Genomic DNA, 25,033 nt, shown 5'->3' with positions numbered 1-25,033 from the left:
GAATGTGGGTATATTTTCAACGTTTAAAAGACATTTGGATAAGTACATGAATGGGAAACGTCTGTAGGGGAATGGGCCAGGAGCAGGGAGGTGGGACTAGTTTAGTTTGGGGTTATGATTGGTATGGACTGGTTGGGCCAAAGGGTCTGTTTCCATGTTGTATGACTATGATTCCATAAGATAGATCCACACACCTTGAGGGTGAGATACAGAGTAAAGTTTTCTCTGCACTGTCACCATCAAACACTCCTAAGACACGTACAGGTACAAACATGGGGTTAAACACACGGTAAAGCTCCTCTTACATTGCTACTCTTTTAAATTGAAAGTCAACTGAAAGCAAAGCTCTTACCAAAAAAAAACTCTAGCTCATGGAAATTAGAAACAAAAGCAGGAATTTCTGGGAAAACTCAGCAGGTCTGGCAGTATCTGTAGAGAGAAAGTAGAGTTAACATTCTGGGTCCAGTGACCCTTCCTCAGAACATTACATCTCCCCAGTTCTGTTTTTCTGTTTTTGTTTCTGCAAATAATGCTTCACCGACACTGTCCTCATCAAACACACCGAGGACAGGTAAAGCTTGGGGCTAGGTACAGAGAAAAGCTCCCTCTACTTTTTTAAAGTGAAAGCAAAGCTCCCCCAACACTGTCCCATGAAATAATCCCAGGAAAGGGTGAAATAAAGAGTAAAGCTTCCTCTACTCTTGTAAACTGTAAGTAAAGCTACCTCGATGCTGTCACCATCAAACACTCCCAGGATAGGTATTTCATGGGGTCAGATGTAGAGTGGTGTAGTTTCTTTGATCAAGCACCATATCTGGTCTGATATGATCCCAGGGTTGCTTTTCATGTAACGTTTACCACAATAATCAGGTGAAGTTTACTAATCACACTAACACTAACAACATTGTTATAATATAGACTAAGGCATCATACTGGTTTGTGCTTACAGATGTTGCTGTACACTACATATACATAATTGAACACATTCCATTGACTCCAGAGCCTGAAAATGAAGTGAGTTCTTTACACTGAACAGCACATTCATGATGTCATGTAATTGTTTAAAGGAGCCCTTTCTATTTCATCTCGAACTTACATCATAACACAATACTCTACTCTTTTCCTTTTCAAGAGTGGAAACACTTTTCCAATAACATTGTCCCTACTGATTTAACTAACATTTGGTGGATACACATCACAGTGAAAGCTAGTCCTTACACAGTTTTCATATCTTGGTTCTGAGGTGTGCTGTCTGTCATCACAAATGGATACATATCATTTGTTCTCGAAGTGTGGTTAATGTCTAGTATGACATCCCCATTATATGAGTTGTGATCCTGTGTGATCTGCAGTTGATGATACACGGTTTCGATATGTTGCCTATTTCTTCACTAGACTCCACCATTGTTTATCACAATCCCATTGAACCCAGACTGGACACAATGATGTAGTACCTTTCCACTAGCCCATATGTTCACTTGAAAGTCTTGAATTATTTTGCTCTGTCTCGGTTAAAGTTGGGATAACTCTCCATGCTCATTAATCATCTTCTTCAACCATCTTCTCTCTTCTTTCCAATGATGTGTAGATGCAGTTGGCTGGTGAGAGTGGTGGGACAAGAGTTGCAATGACCTGTCTCCCAAACATATGAACTGCCAGTGGGGGTAAACCATTACTGAGAGGAGTAGCTAATGTTATCTGACAATCTTAGCAAGTCACTTTATGTTTGTCTATCATGAACCTTACTTTTGATAGACCATTCAATTGAAGGTGTAGTGAGGAAGAGGAAATACATTACACATTTCGTAGAGTCATAGAGATGTACAGCATGGAACAGATCCTTCGGTCCAACCCGTCCATGCCGACCAGATATCCAACCAAATCTAGTCCCACCTGCCAGCACCCAGCTCATATCCCTCCAAACCCTTCCTATTCATATACCCATCCAAATGCCTCTTAAATGCTGTAATTGTACCAGCTTCCATCACTTCCTCTGGCAGCTCATTCCATACACGTACCACCCTCTGCGTGAAAAAATTGCCCATCAGGTCTCTTTTATATCTTTCCCCTCTCACTCTAAACCTACGCCCTCTAGTTCTGGACTGCCCGACCCCAGGGAAAAGACTTTGCCTATTTACCCTATCCATGCCCTTCATAATTTCGTAAACCTCTATAAGGTCACCCCTCAGCCTCTGATGCTCCAGGGAAAACAGCACCAACTTGTTCAATCTCTCCCTATAGCTCAAATCCTCCAACCCTGGCAACATCCTTGTGAATCTTTTCTGAATCCTTTAAAGTTTCACAACATCTTTCCGATAAGAAGGATACCAGAACTACTCGCAATATTCCAACAGTGGCCTGACCAATGTCCTGTACAGCTGCAACATGACCTCCCACCTCCTGTACTCAATACTCTGACCAATAAAGGAAAGCATATCAAACGCCTTCTTCACGATCCTATCTACCTGCAATACCATTTTCAAGGAGCTATGAACCTGCACTCCTAGGTCTCTTTGTTCAGCAACACTCCCTAGGACCTTATCATTATGTGTATAAGTCCTGCTAAGATTTGCTTTCCCAAAATGAAGCACCTCGCATTTATTTGAATTAAACTCCATCTGCCGCTTCTCAGCCCACTGGCCCATCTGATCAAGATCCTGCTGTAATTTGAGGTAACCTTCTCCGCTGTCCACTACACCTCCAATTTTGGTGTCATCTGCAAACTTACTAACTATACCTCTGAAGCTCTCATCCAAATCATTTATGTAAATGACGAAAAGTAGTGGACCCAGCACCGACCCTTGTGGCACTCCACTGGTCACAGGCCTCCAGTCTGAAAAACAACCCTCCACCACCACCCTCTGTCTTCTACCTTTGAACCAGTTCTGCATCCAAATGGCTAGTTCTCCCTGTATTCCATGAGATCTAACCTTGCTAATCAGTCTCCCATGGGGAACCTTGTCGAACGCCTTACTGAAGTCCATATAGATCACATCTACCGCTCTGCCATCATCAATCTTCTTTGTTACTTCTTCAAAAAACTCAACCAAGTTTAACAACACGACGGTTGGAGGAAGAACGCCTCATCTTCCACCTGGGAACCCTCCAACCACATGGGATGAACTCGGATTTCTCCAGTTTCCTCATTTCCCCTCCCCCCACCTTGTCTCAGTCAGTTCCCTCAACTCAGCACCGCCCTCCTAACCTGCAATCTTCTTCCTAACCTCTCCGCCCCCACCCCACTCCGGCCTATCACCCTCACCTTGACCTCCTTCCACCTACCACATCTCCATCGCCCCTCCCCCAAGTCCCTCCTCCCTACCTTTTATCTTAACCTGCCTGCCACCCTCTCCTCATTCCTAATGAAGGGCTTATGCCCGAAATGTCGAATTTCCTATTCCTTGGATGCTGCCTGACCTGCTGTGCTTTAACCAGCAACGCATTTTCAACTGTGATCTCCAGCATCTGCAGACCTCATTTTTTACCCCAAGTTTGTGAGACATGATTTCCCACACACAAAGCCATGTCGACGATCCCGAATCAGTCCTTGCCTTTCCAAATACATGTACATCCTGTCCCTCAGGATTCCCTCCAACAACTTGCCCACCACCAAGATCAGGCTCACTGGTCTATAGTTCCCTGGTTTGTCGTTACCACCACAGTGGCACCACGTTAGCCAACTTCCAGTCTTCCGGCACCTCACCTGTGACTATTGATGATACAAACACTTCAATCACTTCTCTAGCTTCTCACAGAGTTCTAAGGTACACCTGATCAGGTTCTGAGGGTTTATCCACCTTTATGCGTTTCAAGACATCCAGCACTTCCTCCTCTGTAATATGGACATTTTGCAAGGTGTCACCATCTATTTCCCTACAATCTATACCTTCCATTCCTTTTCCACAGTAAATGCTGATGAAAATTCTTGTTTCGTTTCTTCCCCATTTCGTTTTCCCCCGGAATATCCTCCCTCAGCACAGCTGTAATGCTATCTCTTATCAAAAATGCCACTCCCCCCTCCTCTCTTGCCTCCCTTTCTATCCTTCCTGTAGCATTTGCATCCTGGAACATTATGCTGCCAGTCCTGCCCATCCCTGAGTCATGTTTCTGTAAATGCTATGATATCCCAGTCCTATTGTCCTAACCATACCCTGAGTTCACCTGCCTTCTCTGTTAGGCCCCTTGCATTGAAATAAATGCAGTTTAATTTATTAGTCCAACCTTGTCCCTGCCTGCCCTGACTGTTTGACTCACTTCTGTTCTCAGCTGTACCCATCTCAGATCAAACTCTTTCCTCACTATCTCCCTGGGTCTCACACACACACACACACACAAACACCTTACTAGTTCAAATCCTCCCGAGCAGCTCTCGCAAATCTCCCTGCCAGTATATTAGTCCCCTTCCAATTTAGGTGCAATCCGTCCTTCTTGTACAGGTCACTTCTACCCCAAAAGAGATTCCAATGATCCAAAAATGTGAATCCTTCTCTCATCCACCAGCTCCTCAGCCATGCATTCATCTGCTCTATCCTCCTATTCTTGCTCTCACTAGCTCGTAGCAGCAGGAGTAATCCGGATTTTGCTACTCTCGAGGACCTCCTTTTAAAATTGCTGCCTAACTCTTGATAATCTCCTTTCAGAATCTCAACCTTTTTCCTTCCTATGTCGTTGGTTCCAATGTGGACAATGACCTCTTGCTGGCCCCTCTCCCCTGTGAGAACATTCTGCACCCTCTCTGAGACATCCTTGATCCTGGCACCAGGGAAACAACACACCATTCTGCTTTTTCACTGCTGGCTACAGAAACGTCTGTCTGTACCTCTGACTCAGAATCCCCTAACACAATTCATCTCTTGGAACCTGACGTACCCCTCGTTGCATTAGAGCCAATCGCAATACCAGAAACTTGGCTGTTTGTGCTATGTTCCCCTGAGAATCCATCACCCCCTACATTTTCCAAAACAGCATTCCTGTTTGAAATGGGTATATCCACAAAAGACTCCTGCACTAGCTGCATACCTCTCTTACTCTTCCTGGAGTTAACCCATCTATGTGACTGTATCTGAGACTTTCTCCCCTTCCTATAACTGCCATCCATCACATACTGTTGCTGTTGCAAATTCCTCATTGCTTCTAAATGTCTCTCAACCGATTAATTCACTCTGATAAGATTCGCAACCAACTGTATTTATGGCAGATATAATCTGCAGTAACCCTTAAACTCTCTTTAAACTCCCACATCTGACGAGAAGCACACATCACTCTACTAAAGGCCATTTTTGCTCCTTCACAATCTACAGACCCAGAAAATAACGCCGTCTTATTCCTCTACAAACACTGTCCCAGGTTAAATTAATAGCTATGGCTTATATTTTAAGTTTAATCAAGAGCCATATCTCCAAAAACATATAATCAAGAAAGAACCCACTCTACTCACTAATGCAGACTTTCTGTAGGCCACACTTAAAACAACAATTCACTTATCTGATTCTGTGCTGTGAAATTTGCCTAACAGTTCCTTCAAAATCAATTGTGACTTTCACCATTAGTTAATTTTCCCAGACGCACTCCAATGTCCAGTGATACATGAATTCAAACAGCAAAGGCAGTGTCAGTTTTTTTCTCTTTCCCTCTCCTGCACTGACCTCACCATGTGCTCCATTTGTCTGTTCTTCTCCCTTTTAAAACTGCTGTTACTCATTAGGCTTGGGTGAAACAGTGTGATATAGTCTCAGTGCTTCGCTATGTGTTAGCTCAAGTAACCAATTCCATGAGTATCAGGTTCTCTTTGAGATACATGTCTCAACATTTATTAACAACACAAACTATTCATGTTGCTATAACATCACAGACACATATAACATAAGGGTCTGTGCCACTGATGTTACTGTACATTACATATACATAGCGAATTGACTGAGAGAATGCATTACACTGATTTCATTGCACTGATAGAGTGCCTGAAGATGAGTCCCTTTAGACAACTGACAAAGCCATGTAACTGTCTTAAAGAAATCTTACATGTCTCTCTGGAATCTATGCAATAACACAAAACAGCGTATGGTTCCCTCTGTACTGTCCCCACCAAACATTTCCAGCAGAGATACGACACAGGAATAAATACAGAGTAAAGCTTCTTCTACACTAGCAATTTTTGAGAAGATTTGTAGCTCAGGTTGATGATAAGTATGTAAGTTAGCTCGCTGAGTTGGAAGGTTTGTTTTCAGACATTTCATTACCATGACTAGGCAACATCATTAGTGAGAGTGTCCAGTGATGCGCTGATGGTATGTCCCGCCTCTCTATTTATAGGTCTTGGTTTCTTAAGGTGGATGATGTCATTTCTGTTTTTTTTCAACGGGAGGTAGATAGGATCTAAATCGATGTGATTATTGAGTGAGTTCTGGTTAGAATGCCAGGCCTGTAAGAATTCTCATGTGTGTCTTTGTTTTGCCTGTCCTCAGATGTGAGAGTGCTGTCCCAGTCAAAGTGGTGTCCTTTTTAGTCTGTATGCAGGGAAACTAGTGCTAATGGGTCGTGTCTTTTGGTGGCTAGTTGGTGTTCATGTATCCTGGTGGCAAGTTTCTCGCTTGTTTGTCCGATGTAGCATTTTTTACAGTTTTTGCATGGTATCTTGTAAATGACATTAGTTTTGCTGGTAGTATCAAAGGATCCTTTAGGTTCATTAGTCGCTGCTTGTTGGTGTGTTGGTAGGTTTGTGGGCAACCATGATGCTAAGGGATCTGAGTCAGCACAGCACAGCAGCAGCCAAGGGCTTTTGCACGAAACATTGATTTCCCTGCTCCTCGGATGCTGCCTGACCTGCTGTGCTTTTCCAGCAACACTCTAATCTAGACTCTAATCTGCAGTGCCCACTTTCGCCTAAGGGGTCTGAGTAGTCTGCAAGTCATTTCTGATATGTCTTTGATGTAAGGTAATGTGGCTACAGTTTTTGGATGTGTTGTGTCTGCTTGTCTGGGTTTGTTTCTGAGGAATCCGTGGATTGTGTTTATTCGCTACCCGTTTTTCTTGAAAATGTTGTATAGATAGTTTTCTTCTGCTGTTTGTAGCTCTTGGTGCTGCAGTGTGATGTAGATCTACACAGGCCCCATCAAACTCTCCCAAGAGAGTTGCAGCATAGGGTTTGATGCTGAGTAAATGTCCCTCTATACAGTCCCCATCAAATTCTCCCAGAACAGGCACAGCATGGGTTTAGATACAGAGTAAAAGCCCCTCTACACTCTCCACATCAAACACTGCCAGACAGGGACAGCACAGGGTTGGATACGGAGTAAAAGCTTCCTCTACACTGTCCTCATCACTCATTCCCAGGACAGGTAAAGCACAGAGTTGGATACAGAGTAAATCTTCCTCTACACTATCCCCATCAAATATTCCCAAGACAAGTATAGCACAGAGTTAGATACAGAGTAAAGCTTTCTCTACACTGTCCCCATCAAACACCCCCAGGACAGTTGCAGCACAAGGTCCCTCTACACTATCCCTATCAAGCACTCCCAGGATGGATACATTTCATGCCAGATGCAGTAGTTTAACCACTTGTCTGCCTCACACCAATGTGGCTGAATGCTCTGGCTCTGACAGAAGACAGGACAGTTTCTGTTCTTCCCAACCCGACACCATCCATCCCTTTGAGGTGTGTCCACTGCCAGCAGGGCACTTTGAACCAGAACTGAACGTACCCCCGCATGAACAACTATAACAATCTTATTGGCTCTTAGGGGGTTCAAAATTGCCTTAAAATGCTACCATGGAGGCTGCCATGGGTGTTTCCAGCAGGAGTTAACCACCATTGTGGCTCACAGACTTGGATGCAAACAATGGTGGTCTGAATGATGCCCATATGTAAACAGCCTTCATCTAAAGCAAAGTCAGTTCTTTCTTATGCTGTCGTTGATGATACTCACAGAACCCTGATGTGCCGGAGTCCTGCAAAGTCACTCTTGCTGATCCGTGTGATATTGTTTCCATTGAGCTCCCTGTGAACAAATCAGACAAACTATCGTCAATGAACCATCTCGCAGTCTGCACCTTGATTTCAACTGTGACAACACAGTCCATGATCATCATTTGTCATTCTGCGTGAGCTTCAATTGCGAATACAATTTCCCAGACAGTGAATGCTGGCAGGTCTGTGATTAAGTGTGGCTTCACCACAGAGGTGAAATATTACTCACCGGATACTGACATTCTGCTTTACTAGTCATGGAAGGGCTAATGTTCAAGGCTCTCTTTATTCAGCAAGGTTAGCATTCAAATCAAATAAAAAGCTGTATTTACATAACATAATGTACAGTGAGAATATAAGGAATAGGAGTAGCAGCAGACCATTCAGCCCCTCTAGCCTGCTCCTTCATTCAATAAGATCGTGGCTGATTAGCCCGAAGCCACAACTCTTTTACCGAGCCCAGCTCAGTATAGCCCTTTACCCAGGCCAGCTCAGTATAATCCTTTACCCAGACCAGCTCAGTATAGCCCTTTACCCAGCCCAGCTCAGTATATCCCTTTACCCAGCCTAGCCCAGTATAGCCCTCTACCCAGCCCAGCTCAGTATAGCCCTTTACCCATCCCAGTTCAGTATAGCCCTTTACTCAGCCCAGCCCAGTATAGCCCTTTATTCAGTCCAGCTCAGTATAATCCTTTACTCAGCTCAGCTCAGTATAGCCCTTTACCCAGCCTAGCTCAGTATAGCACTTACCCATCCCAACTCAGTATAGTCCTTTACCCAGTCTAGCTCAGAATAATCCTTTACTCAGCCCAGCTCAGTATAGTCCTTTATCCAGTCCTGCTCAATTTAGTCCTTTACCCAGCCCAGCTCAGTATAGTCCTTTACCCAGCCCAGCTCAGTATAGCCCTTTACCCAGTCCAGCTCAGTTTAGTCCTTTACCCAGCCCAGCTCAGTATAGCCCTATTCCCAGCCCAGCTCGGTATAGTCCTTTACCCAGCCCAGCTCAGTATAGCCCTATTCCCAGCCCAGCTCGGTATAGTCCTTGACATAGATACCACTATTACGCGTGAGAACACCTCCTTGTACATGGCAGGTACTCATGTGACTCAGCCAACATTGTCTATCTTATACTTTGCAGGCAAGGATGCCCGGAGGCATGGTACATTGGGGAAACCGAGCAAAGGCTACGACAACAGATGAATGGGAACCGCACAACAATCAATACACAGGAGGGTTCCCTCCCAGTTGGGAAACACTTCAGTAGTCCAGGACATTCAGCCTCAGACCTTTGGGTGACCATCCTCCAAGGTGGACTTCGGGACAGGCAGCAGAGGGAAGTGGCCGAGCAGAGGCTGATAGCTGAAATCGGTAACCATAGGGAGGGCCAAAACCGGGAACTTGGGTACATGTCACATTACAGGTGATCACCATTGCACTACACACACACACACACAGATATTCCTACACACACACACTCTCACATACACATGGACACAGGTACACACAGACACGCACACAGACACCACACACACTCTTATAGACACACACACTCACACACTCACACACGCACCCCCTCACAGACTTAAGACACTCTGCACTCACTACACACACACACACACACACACACACACACACACACTTTCTCACACTCACAACCCCCACATCAGAGAGACACACACAGACAGACAAAAACCCACATGTACACATATATTTTGTGGGGTGAATTTGTACTTGCAGAGTTACATTGCACTTTGCTCAAAAACTGCAGGAATTCATGTAAAACTCCATTTTCTCACTTTTTAGATTAGCATCAATCTAAACATCAGGTCATAGGCAGAGAACACAGAGGGCTAACACCTTCAACATATTGTCTAGCTATCACCATTGTTAACAGCTAACCCGAGAATGCAACTTTAAAAAAAAGGTTTTGTGATTTACACATGAAAGAAGTGAAACTGTATTCTAACAGATGAAAGGCTTAACAGACAATTAATTTTTCAATGTATAATTTCAGTTACACCACACTGCAAATTTTTGCTATAAATTCTGTGTTACGATCGAGCCCTCCACTACCACCTGATGAAGGAGCGTCGCTCCGAAAGCTAGTGTGCTTCCAATTAAACCTGTTGGACTATAACCTGGTGTTGTGTGATTTTTAACTTTGTACACCCCAGTCCAAAACCGGCATCTCCAAATCACAGCTCAGTATAACCCTTTACCCAGCCTAGCTCAGTATAGCCCTTTACCCAGCCCAGCTCAGTATAGGCCTTTACTCAGCCTAGCTCAGTATAGCCCTTTACCCAACCCAGCTCAGTATAGCCCTTTACCCAGCCCAGCTCAGTATAGCCCTTTACCCAACCCAGCTCAGTATAGCCCTTTACCCAGCCCAGCTCAGTATAGCCCTTTACTCAGCCTAGCTCAGTATAGCCCTTTACTCAGCCTAGCTCAGTATAGGCCTTTACCCAGCCCAGCTCAGTATAGCCCTTTACTCAGCCTAGCTCAGTATAGCCCTTTACCCAGCCCAGCTCAGTATAGCCCTTTACCCAACCCGGAGCTGAAAATGTGTTGCTGGTTAAAGCACAGCCGGTTAGGCAGCATCCAAGGAATAGGAAATTCGACGTTTTGGGTATAAGCCCTTCATTAGGAATGTATGAAGGGCTTATACCCGAAACGTCGAATTTCCTATTCCTTGGATGCTGCCTAACCTGCTGTGCTTTAACCAGCAACACATTTTCAGCTCTGATCTCCAGCATCGGCAGACCTCATTTTTTACCCTTTACCCAGCCCAGCTCAGTATGGCCCTTTACCCAGCCCAGCTCAGTATAGCCCTTTACCCAGAGCAGTTCAGTATAGCCCTTTACCCAGACCAGCTCAGTATAGCCCTTTACCCAGCCCAGCTCAGTATAGCCCTTTACTCAGCCTAGCTCAGTATAGCCTTTTACCCAGCCCAGCTCAGTATAGCCCTTTACTCAGCCTAGCTCAGTATAGCCCTTTACCCAGCCCAGCTCAGTATAGCCCTTTACTCAGCCTAGCTCAGTATAGCCCTTTACCCAGCCCAGCTCAGTATAGCCCTTTACCCAGCCCAGCTCAGTATAGCCCTTTACCCAACCCGGAGCTGAAAATGTGTTGCTGGTTAAAGCACAGCCGGTTAGGCAGCATCCAAGGAATAGGAAATTCGACGTTTTGGGTATAAGCCCTTCATTAGGAATGTATGAAGGGCTTATACCCGAAACGTCGAATTTCCTATTCCTTGGATGCTGCCTAACCTGCTGTGCTTTAACCAGCAACACATTTTCAGCTCTGATCTCCAGCATCGGCAGACCTCATTTTTTACCCTTTACCCAGCCCAGCTCAGTATGGCCCTTTACCCAGCCCAGCTCAGTATAGCCCTTTACCCAGAGCAGTTCAGTATAGCCCTTTACCCAGACCAGCTCAGTATAGCCCTTTACCCAGCCTAGCTCAGTATAGCCCTTTACCCAGACCAGCTCAGTATAGTCCTTTATCCAGCCTAGCTCAGTATAGCCCTTTACCCAGACCAGCTCAGTATAGTCCTTTATCCAGCCCAGCTCAGTATAGCCCTTTACCCAGACCAGTTCAGTATAGCCCTTTACCCAGACCAGCTCAGTATGGCCCTTTACCCAGCCCAGCTCAGTATAGTCCTTTACCCAGCCCAGCTCAGTATAGCCCTTTACCCAGAGCAGTTCAGTATAGCCCTTTACCCAGACTAGCTCAGTATAGCCCTTTACCCAGAGCAGTTCAGTATGGCCCTTTACCCAGCCTAGCTCAGTATAGTCCTTTATCCAGCCCAGCTCAGTATAGCCCTTTACCCAGCCCAGCTCAGTGTAGTCCTTTACCCAGAGCAGTTCAGTATAACCCTTTACCCAGCCCAGCTCGGTATAGTCCTATTCCCAGCCTAGCTCAGTATAGCCCTTTACCCAGCCCAGCTCAGTACAGCCCTTTACCCAGCCCAGGTCAGTATAGCCCTTTACCCAGACCAGCTCAGTATAGTCCTTTACCCAGGCTAACTCAGTATAGCCCTTTACCCAGCCCAGCTCAGTATAGTCCTTTACCCAGCCTAGCTCAGTATAGTCCTTTACCCAGCCTAGCTCAGTATAACCCTTTACCGAGCCCAGCTCAGTGTAGTCCTTTACCCAGTAAAAAATGAGGTCTGCAGATGCTGGAGATCACAGCTGCAAATATGTTGCTGGTCAAAGCACAGCAGGCCAGGCAGCATCTCAGGAATAGAGAATTCGACGTTTCGAGCATAAGCATTTGCAGTAGTCCTTTACCCAGCCCAGCTCAGTATAGCCCTTTACCCAGAGCAGTTCAGTATAGCCCTTTACTCAGCCCAGCTCAGTATAGTCCTTTATCCAGCCCAGCTCAGTATAGCCCTTTACTCAGCCCAGCTCAGTATAGTCCTTTACCCAGCCCAGCTCAGTACAGTCCTTTACCCAGCCTAGCTCAGTATAGCCCTTTATCCAGCCCAGCTCAGTGTAGTCCTTTACCCAGCCCAGCTCAGTATAGCCCTTTACCCAGATTAGCTCAATATAGCCCTTTTCCCAGATTAGCTCAGTATAGCCCTTTACCCAGAGCAGTTCAGTATAGACCTTTACCCAGACCAGCTCAGTATAGTCCTTTACCCAACCCAGCTCAGTATAACCCTTTACCCAGCCCAGCTCAGTATAGCCCTTTACCCAGCCCAGCTCAGTATAGCCCTTTTTCCAGACTAGCTCAGTATAGCCCTTTACCCAGCCCAGCTCAATATTGTCCTTTACCCAGCCCAGCTCAGTGTAGTCCTTTACCCAGAGCAGTTCGGTATAGCCCTTTACCCAGCCCACATCAGTGTAGCCCTTTATTCAGCCCAGCTCAGTATAGTCCTTTACCCAGCCCAGCTCAGTATAGCCCTTTACCCAGCCCAGCTTAGTATAACCCTTTACCCAGCCCAGCTCAGTATAGCCCTTTACCCAGCCCTGCTCAGTATAGTCCTTTACCCAGCCCAGCTCAGTATAACCCTTTACCCAGCCCAGCTTAGTATAGCCCTTTACCCAGCCCTGCTCAGTATAGTCATCCACTCCACTTTCCACCTTCTCATGAAATACATTCAGTGATCCAGCAATTCCACGACTCTCTGGGGGACAGAATTCCAGACATTCAGTCCCCTCTGCTTTCACACCTCAGTCTGAAAGGAGTGATCCCTTATTCTGTAGCTGTATCCCATAGTTGGAGATTCCCCACTAATGGAAACAGCAACTCAACAGCTACTGTATCAAGTCCCCTCAGAAACCTTTATGTTTAAATTAAATTACCTCTGATTCTTCTAAACTCTCATTAATACAGGCCTAACCTTTTTTAACCATTTTCGATAAGTTAAGCCCTTCACTCTACGAATCAGACAAGTGAAGCTCTTTGAACTGCTTCTAAAGGCAGAATATCCTTTTTAAAGATGGGAACCATAGTTCTCAGCTGTGGCCTCCCTGACACACTGTGCTGTTGTAACAAGACTTCCCTGTTTTTAATCTCCAATCCCTGAGCAATTAAAGCAAAATTCCATTTGCCTTCTCAATTACTTGCCGCACCTACGTGATGACTTCTTGCGTTTCATGCAGACGAACACCTACATCTCTCTGCGCTGCACTTTGTTGGATTCACTCTTCAAATAAATAAGAGTCTGCATTTTGATTCTTCCAACTGAAGTCCATGATCTCCCATTCTCCCACATTAAACTCCATGTGCCAAGTTTTTGACCACTCACTTGACCTGTATTCATCTCCTTGCAGATTCCATATGTTCTGATTGCAACATGTGTTCAGTCATTTGTAACATTGGCATCTGGACAGCCAAGTGGTATACAGAAAGTGTTCTCAAACAGTCATGTGATAATGAGTAAGTGTTTATCCATTTCAGTGTTGTTGGTTGAGGGATAGCTATTAACTAAGAGGGGTTTGGTTAAGTGGGTTAGCTGGGTTAGCTGTTCTGCATCACAGAATCGCACCAAGAACATGCATTCAATACCTGTACTGGTTCAGCTTACTACAAAGGACTCTCTTTCTTGACGTCTCCTCTTGCCCAGGGTATGGTGACCCTTAAGTTAATATCACCACCAGTTACTTGTCTCTCATAAGAGAGCAGTCCCTATGGTCAGGTAAGACTACTGCAACTTTACCTTATCAACCAAGACAAGAGCTCCTCGCACTTCCAGGAACAGAGTTTTACTTGACCCACACAAACCCCCTCCCACTATCCCACAGGATTTGAGCATATAATCCAGGTGAGACTCCCGCTGCAGCATTGAGGGGGTGCTGTATCTTTGGGGATTTCACTATTCGGATGAAACATTAAACCAAGGCCTGATTACAACCTTAGAATGTTGTGGAAGATCCCAGGACGAACAGAAGGGGAAATCTCCTGATTAATATTTATCCCTCAGCTCACACCACTGGAAGAGCTGACAGGGTTGTAATATTGCTGTGGAGGCTGATTACAGTGTGGAAATTGGCTGCCTCGGTTCCTACAGAAAGTCCTTGTCAGTTGGATATGAACAATGCCTGGGTGCAGTTTTGGAATTCTAGAACATAGAACATAGAAAAATACAGCGCAGTACAGGCCCTTTGGCCCTCGATGTTGCGCCAATCCAAGCCCACCTAACCTACACTAGCCCACTATCCTCCATATGCCTAACCAATGCCCGTTTAAATGCCCATAAAGAGGGAGAGTCCACCACTGCTACTGGCAGGCCATTCCATGAACTCACGACTCGCTGAGTAAAGAATCTACCCCTAACATCTGTCCTATACCTACCACCCCTTAATTTAAAGCTATGCCCCCTCGTAATAGCTGACTCCATACGTGGAAAAAGGTTCTCATGGTCAACCCTATCTAAACCCCTAATCATCTTGTACACCTCTATCAAGTCACCCCTAAACCTTCTTTTCTCCAATGAAAGCAGCCCCAAGTGCCTCAGCCTTTCCTCATACGATCTTCCTACCATACCAGGCAACATCCTGGTAAACCTCCTCTGCACCGTTCCAGTGCCTCCACATCCTTCCTATAGTATGGCGACCAAAACTGCACACAATACTCCAGATGCGGCCGCACCAGAGTCTTATACAACTGCAACATTACCTCAGGACTCCGGAACTCAATTCCTCTATCAATAAAAGCCAGTACGCCATATGCCTTCCTCACAGCACTATTTACCTGGGTGGCAACTTTCAGAGATCTGTGTACATGGACACCAAGATCCCTCTGCTCATCTATCCAAGTATCCGACCATTAGCCCAGTACCCCATCTTCTTGTTACTCTTACCAAAGTGAATCACTTCACACTTACCTACATTGAACTCCATTTGCCACCTTTCTGCCCAGCTCTGCAGCTTATCTATATCCCGCTGTAACCTGCCACATCCTTCCTCACTGTCAACAACTCCACCGACTTTTGTATCATCCGCAAACTTGCTCACCCAACCTTCTAGCCCTTCCTCCAGGTCATTTATAAAAATGACAAACAGCAATGGTTCCAAAACAGATCCTTGTGGAACACTGCTAGTAACTGTACCATTTTACAGCATCTCTGGCTCTTCGCTGTGTACGGATTAGCTTCCTCCACCTTCACACGGCCTCAGTGATGACACTACAAAAACTTTTGCAAAACGTAGGGTCAGTGTGAGTTCGTGAAAACCCAACTGAGGAAATGCAAACCTTACTTCTTTACGGCAGTGGGTGAAAGCTGAGGGTGCCAGGCAGCTGGCACACAGTTTGCTTTTGTCACCAGAGGAATTAGCATCTTAACAGAGATGGCTCCATTGACTCAGGGTTTCAACTGTTCAACCCTTTAAATATTTGAGCACACAACCACTACAACAGAGTATTTTCCAGCTCGCAGCAGGAGGGAAAGAGAATAATGATCTTAGTGAGGTTTATAGACATCGAGTGCAAACACATCTGCTTTCTGACCACATAATAACAGGTTGGAAGACAACTGCAGGTCTGTTCGGAAAAGAACACATATGAAGATTCACAACTTACATTCCAGCTCCTAACAACATACTTTTGGGGAAGGGACAGGGAGCAGAGAGTCAGGACACAGGCAGACACTGTGCCAATCAAAAACATTCCGGGTGTGTACCAGGAGCAGCCAACCACTGGAGAGCAAGCTGCTGTCTAAGCTTGTTCAATGTCCCCTCATCCAAGTGGTTTTGGGAGATTTCACGGAATTGCCAATGGTGCGGAAGGAGGCCATTCAGCCCACTGTGCCTGCACTTAAGTTATTTGCCCCTGGGGAATGTTCAGTAAAAGAGAAAATGGTTAAAGACTTGTTGTCATGAGTCTTGTGACCCTTCACTCTGATATTTGTGCTTCCCCATTAGCTCTTAGAGTTATAGAGTCATAGAGCTGTACAGCACAGAAACAGTCCTTTCGATCCAAGTCGTCCATACTGATTAGATATCCCAAATTAATCTAGTCCCAATTGCCAGCACTTGGCCCATATCCCTCTAAATTCTTCCAATTCAGATACCCATTTAAATGCCTTATAAATGCTGTAATGGTACCAGCCTCCACCAGTTCCTCTGGCAGCTCATTCCATAGATGTACCACCTCTGCATGAAAAAGTTGACCCTTAACACCCTTGTAAATCTTTCCCCTCTCACCTTAACCCTATGCACTCTAGTTGGACTCTCCCACCCCAGGGACAATATCTTGTCTCTTTATCCTATCCATGCCCCTCATGATTTTATAAATCTCTATAAGGTCACCCCTCAGCCTTCGATGCTCCAGGGAAAACAGTCCCAGCCTATTTCTAACAGCATTCTTATGTGGAATGAACAGGGCACAGAGTTAGGACACAGACAGACATTCTGCCAATCAAGAACAATCTTGGTATCTCCCGATAGCTCAGTCCCTCCAATCCTGGCAACATCCTTCAAAATCTTTTCCGATCCTTTTCAAATTTCGCAACATCCTTCTTATAGGAGGGAGACCAGAATTGCACATAGTATTCCAAGAGAGGCTGAACCAATGTCCCATACAGCCGCAATGTGACCTCCCAACTCCAATACTTCATCGGACCTGGACCTACAATAAAGCCAGTGCAGCAGGAGTGAGCAGCACTCTTTATCCTTTATCACCTCAAGATCCTCATCAGAAGACATAAATTTGCATTGATGATTTGAGTTCATTATAAACCAAAGAGATGAACTGAATAATGAGGGATCAGTACACTGATAATACACCTCATACCAAAACAGTTATCAACTAATTGTAAAAACTGGCAACTCCAGACAGTCCCAGAACTGAACAAGTCAGGCGCTGTGGACGGTCAGACTGAGGTGATGGTGTTGGGGGACGGGGGAAACTGGTGGTGGGTGAGATAGTAAGGAAGGTGCTGTGGATGATGGCGAGTCAGCTGGTGTGGGCGATGGTATGTAAGGTGGTGTAAGCGATGGTGTGTAAGGTGGTGTAAGCAATGGTGAGTATGGTGAATGGGCAATGGTGTGTAAGTTGGTGTGGACGATGGTGAGTAAGGTGGTGTAAGCGATGGTGTGTAAGGTGGTGTGAGCGATAGTGAGTAAGGCGGTGTGGGCGATGGTGTGTAAGGTGGAGTGGGCGATGGTGAGTAGGATGAATGGGCGACAGTGTGTAAGGTGGTGTGGACAGTTGTGAGTAAGGTGGTGTGGGCGATAGTGTGCATGGTGGTGTGAGTGATGGGGTGTAAGATGGATGGGCGGTGGTGAATAAGATGGTGTGAGCGATAGTGAGTAAGGTGGAGTGGGTGATGGTGTATAAGGTGGTGTGGGCGATGGTGTGTAAGGTGGATGGGTGATGGTGAGTAAGGTGGTGTGGGCGATAGTGTGGGCGATGGTGTGTAAGGTGGATGGGCGATGGTGTGTAAGCTGGTGTGGGCGATGGTGTGTAAGGTGGTGTGAGAGATGGTGTGTAAGGTGGATGGGCGATGGTGTGTAAGGTGATGTGGGCGATGGTGTGTAAGGTGGATGGGTGATGGTGAGTAAGGTGGTGTGGGCGATAGTGTGGGTGATGGTGTGTAAGGTGGTGTGGGCGATGGTGTGTAAGGTGGTGTGTGTGATGGTGTGGGTGATGGTGTGTAAGGTGGTGTGAGCGATGGTGTGTAAGGTGGATGGGCGATGGTGTGTAAGATGGTGTGGGCAATAGTGTGGGCGATGGTGCGTAAGGTGGTGTGGGCGATAGTGTGGGTGATGGTGTGTAAGGTGGTGTGTGCGATGGTGTGGATGATGATGTGTAAGGTGGTGTGAGCGATGGTGTGTAAGGTGGTGTGGGCGATGGTGTGTAAGGTGGTGTCAGCGATGGTGAGTATGGTGGTGTGGGCAATGGTGTGCAAGGTGATGTGAGCGATGGTGTGTAAGGTGGTGTGGGTAATGCTGTGTAAGGTAGTGTGAGCGACAGCTTGCAAGGTGGCATGAGAGATGGTGTGTAAGGTTGTGTGGGCGATGGTGTGTAAGGGGGTGTGAGAGATGGTGGGTAGGGGGGTGTGGGCGATAGTATTTAAGGAGCCGCAGGCCATGGTGAGTAATGTGGTGAGGGTGATGATGAGTAAAGTGGTGTGGTCGATCGGGAGTAAGCTGGTGTGTATAATGGTGTGTAAGGTGGTGTGGGAGATGGTGTGTAAGGTGGTGTGAGCGATGGTGTGTAAGGTGGTGTGTGCGTTGGTGTGTAAGGTGGTGTGGTGTGATGGTGTGTAAGGTGATGGGGGCGATGGTGTGTGAGGTGGTGTGAGCGATGGTGTGTAGGGAGGTGTGGGTGATGGTGTGTAATGTGGTGTGGGCGATGGTGTATAAGGTGTGTGGGGGATGATGTGCAAGTTGGTGTGGGTGATGGCATGTTAGGTGGTGTGAGCAATGGTGTGTAAGCTGGTGTGAGCAATGGTGTGTAAGCTGGTGTGAGCAATGGTGTATAAGGTGGTGTGAGCAATGGTGAGTAACGTGGTCTGGGCGATGGTGAGTAAGGTGGTGTGGGCGATGGTGAGTAAAGTGGTGTGGCCGATGGTGAGTAAGGATGTGTGTGTGATGGTGAGTAAGGTGGTGTGAGCAATGGTGTGTAAGGTGGTGTGAGCAATGGTGTGTAAGGTGATGTGAGCAATTGTGAGTAAGGTGGTGTGGACAATGGTGTGTAAGGTGGTATGAGTGATGGTGTGCAAGGTGGTGTGTGCGATGGTGTGTAAAGTGGTTTGGGCGATTGTGTGTAAGATGGTGTGAGCGATGGTGTAAGGTAGTGTGGGCGATGGTGTGTAATGTGGTGGGAGTGATGGTGTGTAAGTAGGTGTGGACAATGGTGAGTAATGTGGTGTGGGCGATCGTGTGTAAGGTTGTGTGGGCGATGGTGAGTAAAATGGTGCAGCCGATGGTGAGTAAGGTGGTGTGGCGATGGTGTGTAAGGTGGCGTCGGCGATGGTGTGAAAGGTGGCGTTGGCGATGGTGAGTAATTTGGCGTCGGCGATGGTGTGTAAGGTGGTGTGGGCGATGGTATGTAAGGTGGTGTGAGTGATGGTATTTAAGGCGGTGTAGACAATGGTGTGTAAGGTGGTGTGGGCGATGGTGAGTAAAGTCGTACGGCCGATGGTGAGTAAGGTGGTGTGGCAATGGTGTGTAAGGTGGTGTCGGCGATGGTGAGTAAAGTGGTGTGAGTGACAGTGTGCAAGGCGATGTGAGCGATGGTGTGTAAGGTGGTGTGGGCGATTGTGTGTATGGTGGTGTGAGCAATGGTGAGTCAGGTGTTGTGGACAATGGTGTGTAAGGTGGTGTGGGCGATGGTTTGTAAGGTAGTGTGAGCGATGGTGTGTAAGATAGTGTGAGAGATGGTGTGGGCGATGGTGAATAAGGTGGTGTGGGCGATGGTGAATAAGGTGATGTGGGCGATGGTGAGTAAGGTGGTGTGAGCCATGGTGTGTAAGGTGATGTGAGCGATGCTGCGTAAGGTAGTGTGGGTGATGGTGTGTAAGGTGGTGTGGGTGACAGTGTGTAAGGTGGTGTCAGCGATGGTGAGTAATATGGTGTGAGCGATGGTGTGTAAGGTGTTGTGAGAGATGGTGTATAAGGTAGTGTGAGCGATGGTGTGTAAGGTGGTGTGAGCGATGGTAAGTAAGGTGGTGTGAGCGATGGTGTGTAAGGTGGTGTGGGCGATGGTGTGTAAGGTGGTGTGAGCGATGGTGTGTAAGGTGGTGTGGGCGATGGTGAGTAAGGTGGTGTGGACGATGGTGTGTAAGGTGGTGTGAGCAATGGTGTGTACGGTGGTGTGAGCGATGGTGTGTAAGGTGGTGTGGGCGATGGTGAGTAAGGTGGTGTGGACGATGGTGTGTAAGGAGGTGTGGGCGATGGTGTGTTAGGTGGTGTGGGCGATGGTGAGTAACGTGGTGTGGACGATGGTGAGTAAGGTGGTGTGAGCAATGGTGTGTAAGGAGGTGTGGGCGATGGTGTGTAAGAAGGTGTGGGCGATGGTGTGTAAGGGGGTGTGGGCGATGGTGCGTTAGGTGGTGTGGGCGATGGTGAGTAAGGTGGTGTGAGCAATGGTGTGTAAGGTGGTGTGAGCGATGGTGTGTAAGGTGGTGTGGGCGATGGTGAGTAAGGTGGTGTGAGCAATGGTGTGTAAGGTGGTGTGAGCGATGGTGTGTAAGGTGGTGTGGGCGATGGTGTGTAAGGTGGTGTGGGCGATGGTGTGTAAGGAGGTGTGGGCGATGGTGTGTTAGGTGGTGTGGGCGATGGTGAGTAAGGTGATGTGAGCAATGGTGTGTAAGGAGGTGTGGCCGATGGTGTGTAAGAAGGTGTGGGCGATGATGTGTTAGGTGGTGTGGACGATGGTGTGTAAGGAGGTGTGGGCGATGGTGTGTAAGAAGGTGTGGGCGATGGTGTGTAAGGAGGTGTGGGCGATGGTGTGTTAGGTGGTGTGATCGATGGTGTGTAAGGTGGTGTGGGCGATGGTGTGGGCGATGGTGTGTAAGGAGGTGTGGGCGATGGTGTGTTAGGTGGTGTGGGCGATGGTGAGTAAGGTGGTGTGAGCAATGGTGTGTAAGGTGGTGTGGGCGATGGTGTGTAAGAAGGTGTGGGCGATGGTGTGTTAGGTGGTGTGGGCGATGGTGTGTAAGGTGGTGTGAGCAATGGTGCGTAAGGTGGTGTGATCGATGGTGTGTAAGGAGGTGTGGGCGATGGTGTGTAAGGTGGTGTGATCGATGGTGTGTAAGGTGGTGTGGGCGATGATGTGTAAGAAGGTGTGGGCGATGGTGTGTAAGGAGGTGTGGGCGATGGTGTGTAAGGTGGTGTGGGCGATGGTGAGTAAGGTGGTGTGAGCAATGGTGTGTAAGGTGGTGTGATCGATGGTGTGTAAGGAGGTGTGGGCGATGGTGTGTTAGGTGGTGTGGGCGAAGGTGAGTAAGGTGGTGTGGGTGATGGTGTGTAAGGTGGTGTGAACGATGGTGTGTTAGGTGGTGTGGGCGATGGTGAGTAAGGAGGTGTGGGTGATGGTGTGTAAGGTGGTGTGAGCGATGGTGTGTAAGGAGGTGTGGGCGATGGTGTGTAAGGAGGTGTGGGCGATGGTGTGTTAGGTGGTGTGGGTGATGGTGTGTAAGGTGGTGTGGGTGATGGTGTGTAAGGTGGTGTGGGCGATGGTGTGTAAGGTGGTGTGGGCGATAGTATATAAGGTGGTGTGGGCGATGGTGTGTAAGGTGGTGTGGGCGATGGTGTGTAAGGTGGTGTGGGCGATGGTGTGTTAGGTGGTGTGGACGATGGTGAGTAAGGAGGTGTGGGCGATGGTGTGTAAGAAGGTGTGGGCGATGGTGTGTAAGGAGGTGTGGGCGATGATGTGTTAGGTGGTGTGGGCGATGGAGTAAGGTGGTGTGAGCAATGGAGTGTAAGGTGGTGTGATCGATGGTGTGTAAGGTGGTGTGGGTGATGGTGTGTAAGAAGGTGTGGGCGATGGTGTGTAAGGAGGTGTGGGCGATGGTGTGTAAGAAGGTGTGGGCGATGGTGTGTAAGGAGGTGTGGGCGATGATGTGTTAGGTGGTGTGGGCGATGGAGTAAGGTGGTGTGAGCAATGGAGTGTAAGGTGGTGTGATCGATGGTGAGTAAGGTGGTGTGAGCAATGGTGTGTAAGGTGGTGTGATCGATGGTGTGTAAGGTGGTGTGGGCGATGGTGTGTAAGTAGGTGTGGGCGATGGTGTGTTAGGTGGTGTGGGCGATGGTGTGTAAGGTGGTGTGAGCAATGGTGCGTAAGGTGGTGTGAACGATGGTGTGTAAGAAGGTGTGGGCGATGGTGTGTAAGGAGGTGTGGGCGATGGTGTGTTAGGTGGTGTGGGCGAAGGTGAGTAAGGTGGTGTGAGCAATGGTGTGTAAGGTGGTGTGATCGATGGTGTGTAAGGTGGTGTGGGCGATGGTGAGTAAGGTGGTGTGAGCAATGGTGCGTAAGGTGGTGTGAACGATGGTGTGTTAGGTGGTGTGGCCGATGGTGAGTAAGGTTGTGTGGGCGATGGTGAGTAAGGTGGTGTGGACGATGGTGTGTAAGGTGGTGTGTGCGGTGGTCTGTAAGGAGGTGTGGGTGATGGTGTGTTAGGTGGTGTGGGCGATGGTGAGTAAGGTGGTGTGAGCAATGGTGTGTAAGGTGGTGTGAGCGATAGTGTGTAAGGAGGTGTGGGCGATGGTGTGTAAGGAGGTGTGGGCGATGGTGTGTCAGGTGGTGTGGGTGATGGTGTGTAAGGTGGTGTGGGTGATGGTGTGTAAGAAGGTGTGGGCGATGGTGTGTAAGAAGGTGTGAGCGATGGTGTGTAAGGTGGTGTCAGCGATGGTGTGTAAGGAGGTGTGGGTGATGGTGAGTAAGGTGGTGTGAGCGATGGTGTGTAAGGTGGTGTGAGTGATGGTGTGTAAGGAGGTGTTGGCGATGGTGTGTAAGGAGGTGTGGGCGATGGTGAGTAAGAAGGTGTGGGCGATGGTGTGTGTAAGGTGGTGTGGGTGATGGTGTGTAAGGTGGTGTGGGTGATGGTGTGTAAGAAGGTGTGGGCGATGGTGTGTAAGGTGGTGTGGGCGATGGTGTGTAAGGTGGTGTGGGTGATGGTGTGTTAGAAGGTGTGGGCGATGGTGTGTAAGGTGGTGTGGGTGATGGTGTGTAAGCTGGTGTGGGTGATGGTGTGTAAGAAGGTGTGGGCGATGGTGTGTAAGGTGGTGTGAGCGATGGTGTGTAAGAAGGTGTGGGCGATGGTGTGTAAGGTGGTGTGAGCGATGGTGTGTGTAAGGTGGTGTGGGTGATGGTGTGTAAGGAGATGTGGGTGATGGTGTGTAAGGTGGTGTGAGCGATGGTGTGTGTAAGGTGGTGTGAGCGATGGTGTGTAAGGTGGTGTGAGCGATGGTGTGTAAGGAGGTGTGGCCGATGGTGTGTAAGAAGGTGTGGGCGATGGTGTGTTAGGTGGTGTGGACGATGGTGTGTAAGGAGGTGTGGGCGATGGTGTGTAAGAAGGTGTGGGCGATGGTGTGTAAGGAGGTGTGGGCGATGGTGTGTTAGGTGGTGTGATCGATGGTGTGTAAGGTGGTGTGGGCGATGGTGTGATCGATGGTGTGTAAGGAGGTGTGGGCGATGGTGTGTTAGGTGGTGTGGGCGAAGGTGAGTAAGGTGGTGTGAGCAATGGTGTGTAAGGTGGTGTGATCGATGGTGTGTAAGGTGGTGTGGGCGATGGTGAGTAAGGTGGTGTGAGCAATGGTGCGTAAGGTGGTGTGAACGATGGTGTGTAAGGTGGTGTGGGCGATGGTGAGTAAGGAGGTGTGGGCGATGGTGTGTAAGGTGGTGTGATCGATGGTGTGTAAGGAGGTGTGGGTGATGGTATGTTAGGTGGTGTGGGCGAAGGTGAGTAAGGTGGTGTGAGCAATGGTGTGTAAGGTGGTGTGATCGATGGTGTGTAAGGAGGTGTGGGTGATGGTATGTTAGGTGGTGTGGGCGAAGGTGAGTAAGGTGGTGTGAGCAATGGTGTGTAAGGTGGTGTGATCGATGGTGTGTAAGGTGGTGTGGGCGATGGTGAGTAAGGTGGTGTGAGCAATGGTGTGTAAGGTGGTGTGATCGATGGTGTGTAAGGAGGTGTGGGTGATGGTATGTTAGGTGGTGTGGGCGAAGGTGAGTAAGGTGGTGTGAGCAATGGTGTGTAAGGTGGTGTGATCGATGGTGTGTAAGGTGGTGTGGGCGATGGTGAGTAAGGTGGTGTGAGCAATGGTGCGTAAGGTGGTGTGAACGATGGTGTGTTAGGTGGTGTGGGCGATGGTGAGTAAGGAGGTGTGGGTGATGGTGTGTAAGGTGGTGTGAGCGATGGTGTGTAAGGAGGTGTGGGCGATGGTGTGTAAGGAGGTGTGGGCGATGGTGTGTTAGGTGGTGTGGGTGATGGTGTGTAAGGTGGTGTGGGTGATGGTGTGTAAGGAGGTGTGGGCGATGGTGTGTAAGGTGGTGTGGGCGATAGTGTGTAAGGTGGTGTGGGCGATGGTGTGTAAGGTGGTGTGGGCGATGGTGTGTAAGGTGGTGTGGGCGATGGTGTGTTAGGTGATGTGGACGATGGTGAGTAAGGAGGTGTGGGCGATGGTGTGTAAGTTGGTGTGGGCGATGGTGTGTAAGGAGGTGTGGGCGATGATGTGTTAGGTGGTGTGGGCGATGGAGTAAGGTGGTGTGAGCAATGGAGTGTAAGGTGGTGTGATCGATGGTGTGTAAGGTGGTGTGGGTGATGGTGTGTAAGAAGGTGTGGGCGATGGTGTGTAAGGAGGTGTGGGCGATGGTGTGTAAGAAGGTGTGGGCGATGGTGTGTAAGGAGGTGTGGGCGATGATGTGTTAGGTGGTGTGGGCGATGGAGTAAGGTGGTGTGAGCAATGGAGTGTAAGGTGGTGTGATCGATGGTGTGTAAGGTGGTGTGGGCGATGGTGTGTAAGGAGGTGTGGGCGATGGTGTGTTAGGTGGTGTGGGCGATGGTGAGTAAGGTGGTGTGAGCAATGGTGTGTAAGGTGGTGTGATCGATGGTGTGTAAGGTGGTGTGGGCGATGGTGTGTAAAAAGGTGTGGGCGATGGTGTGTTAGGTGGTGT

The 25,033-nt window shown here is 48.0% G+C and overlaps 1 protein-coding gene across 1 annotated transcript in view; it reads right to left on the bottom strand.

Annotated features, from left to right (window-relative positions):
- slit1a (slit homolog 1a (Drosophila)) overlaps positions 1-25,033 on the bottom strand; it is a 278,048-nt gene that overhangs the window by 239,492 nt on the left and 13,523 nt on the right. Inside the window, exon 2 of the mRNA XM_060842211.1 lies at positions 7,929-8,000. Coding sequence (XP_060698194.1) covers positions 7,929-8,000 — 72 coding nt within the window. The remainder of the gene's footprint in view (positions 1-7,928; positions 8,001-25,033) is intronic.

The sequence above is a fragment of the Hemiscyllium ocellatum genome, chromosome 22 (genome assembly GCF_020745735.1).
Source record: "Hemiscyllium ocellatum isolate sHemOce1 chromosome 22, sHemOce1.pat.X.cur, whole genome shotgun sequence".
Taxonomy (NCBI): Eukaryota; Metazoa; Chordata; class Chondrichthyes; order Orectolobiformes; family Hemiscylliidae; genus Hemiscyllium; species Hemiscyllium ocellatum.
Note: the sequence above shows the minus strand (reverse complement) of the source record. Positions and strands in the feature narration are given on the sequence as shown.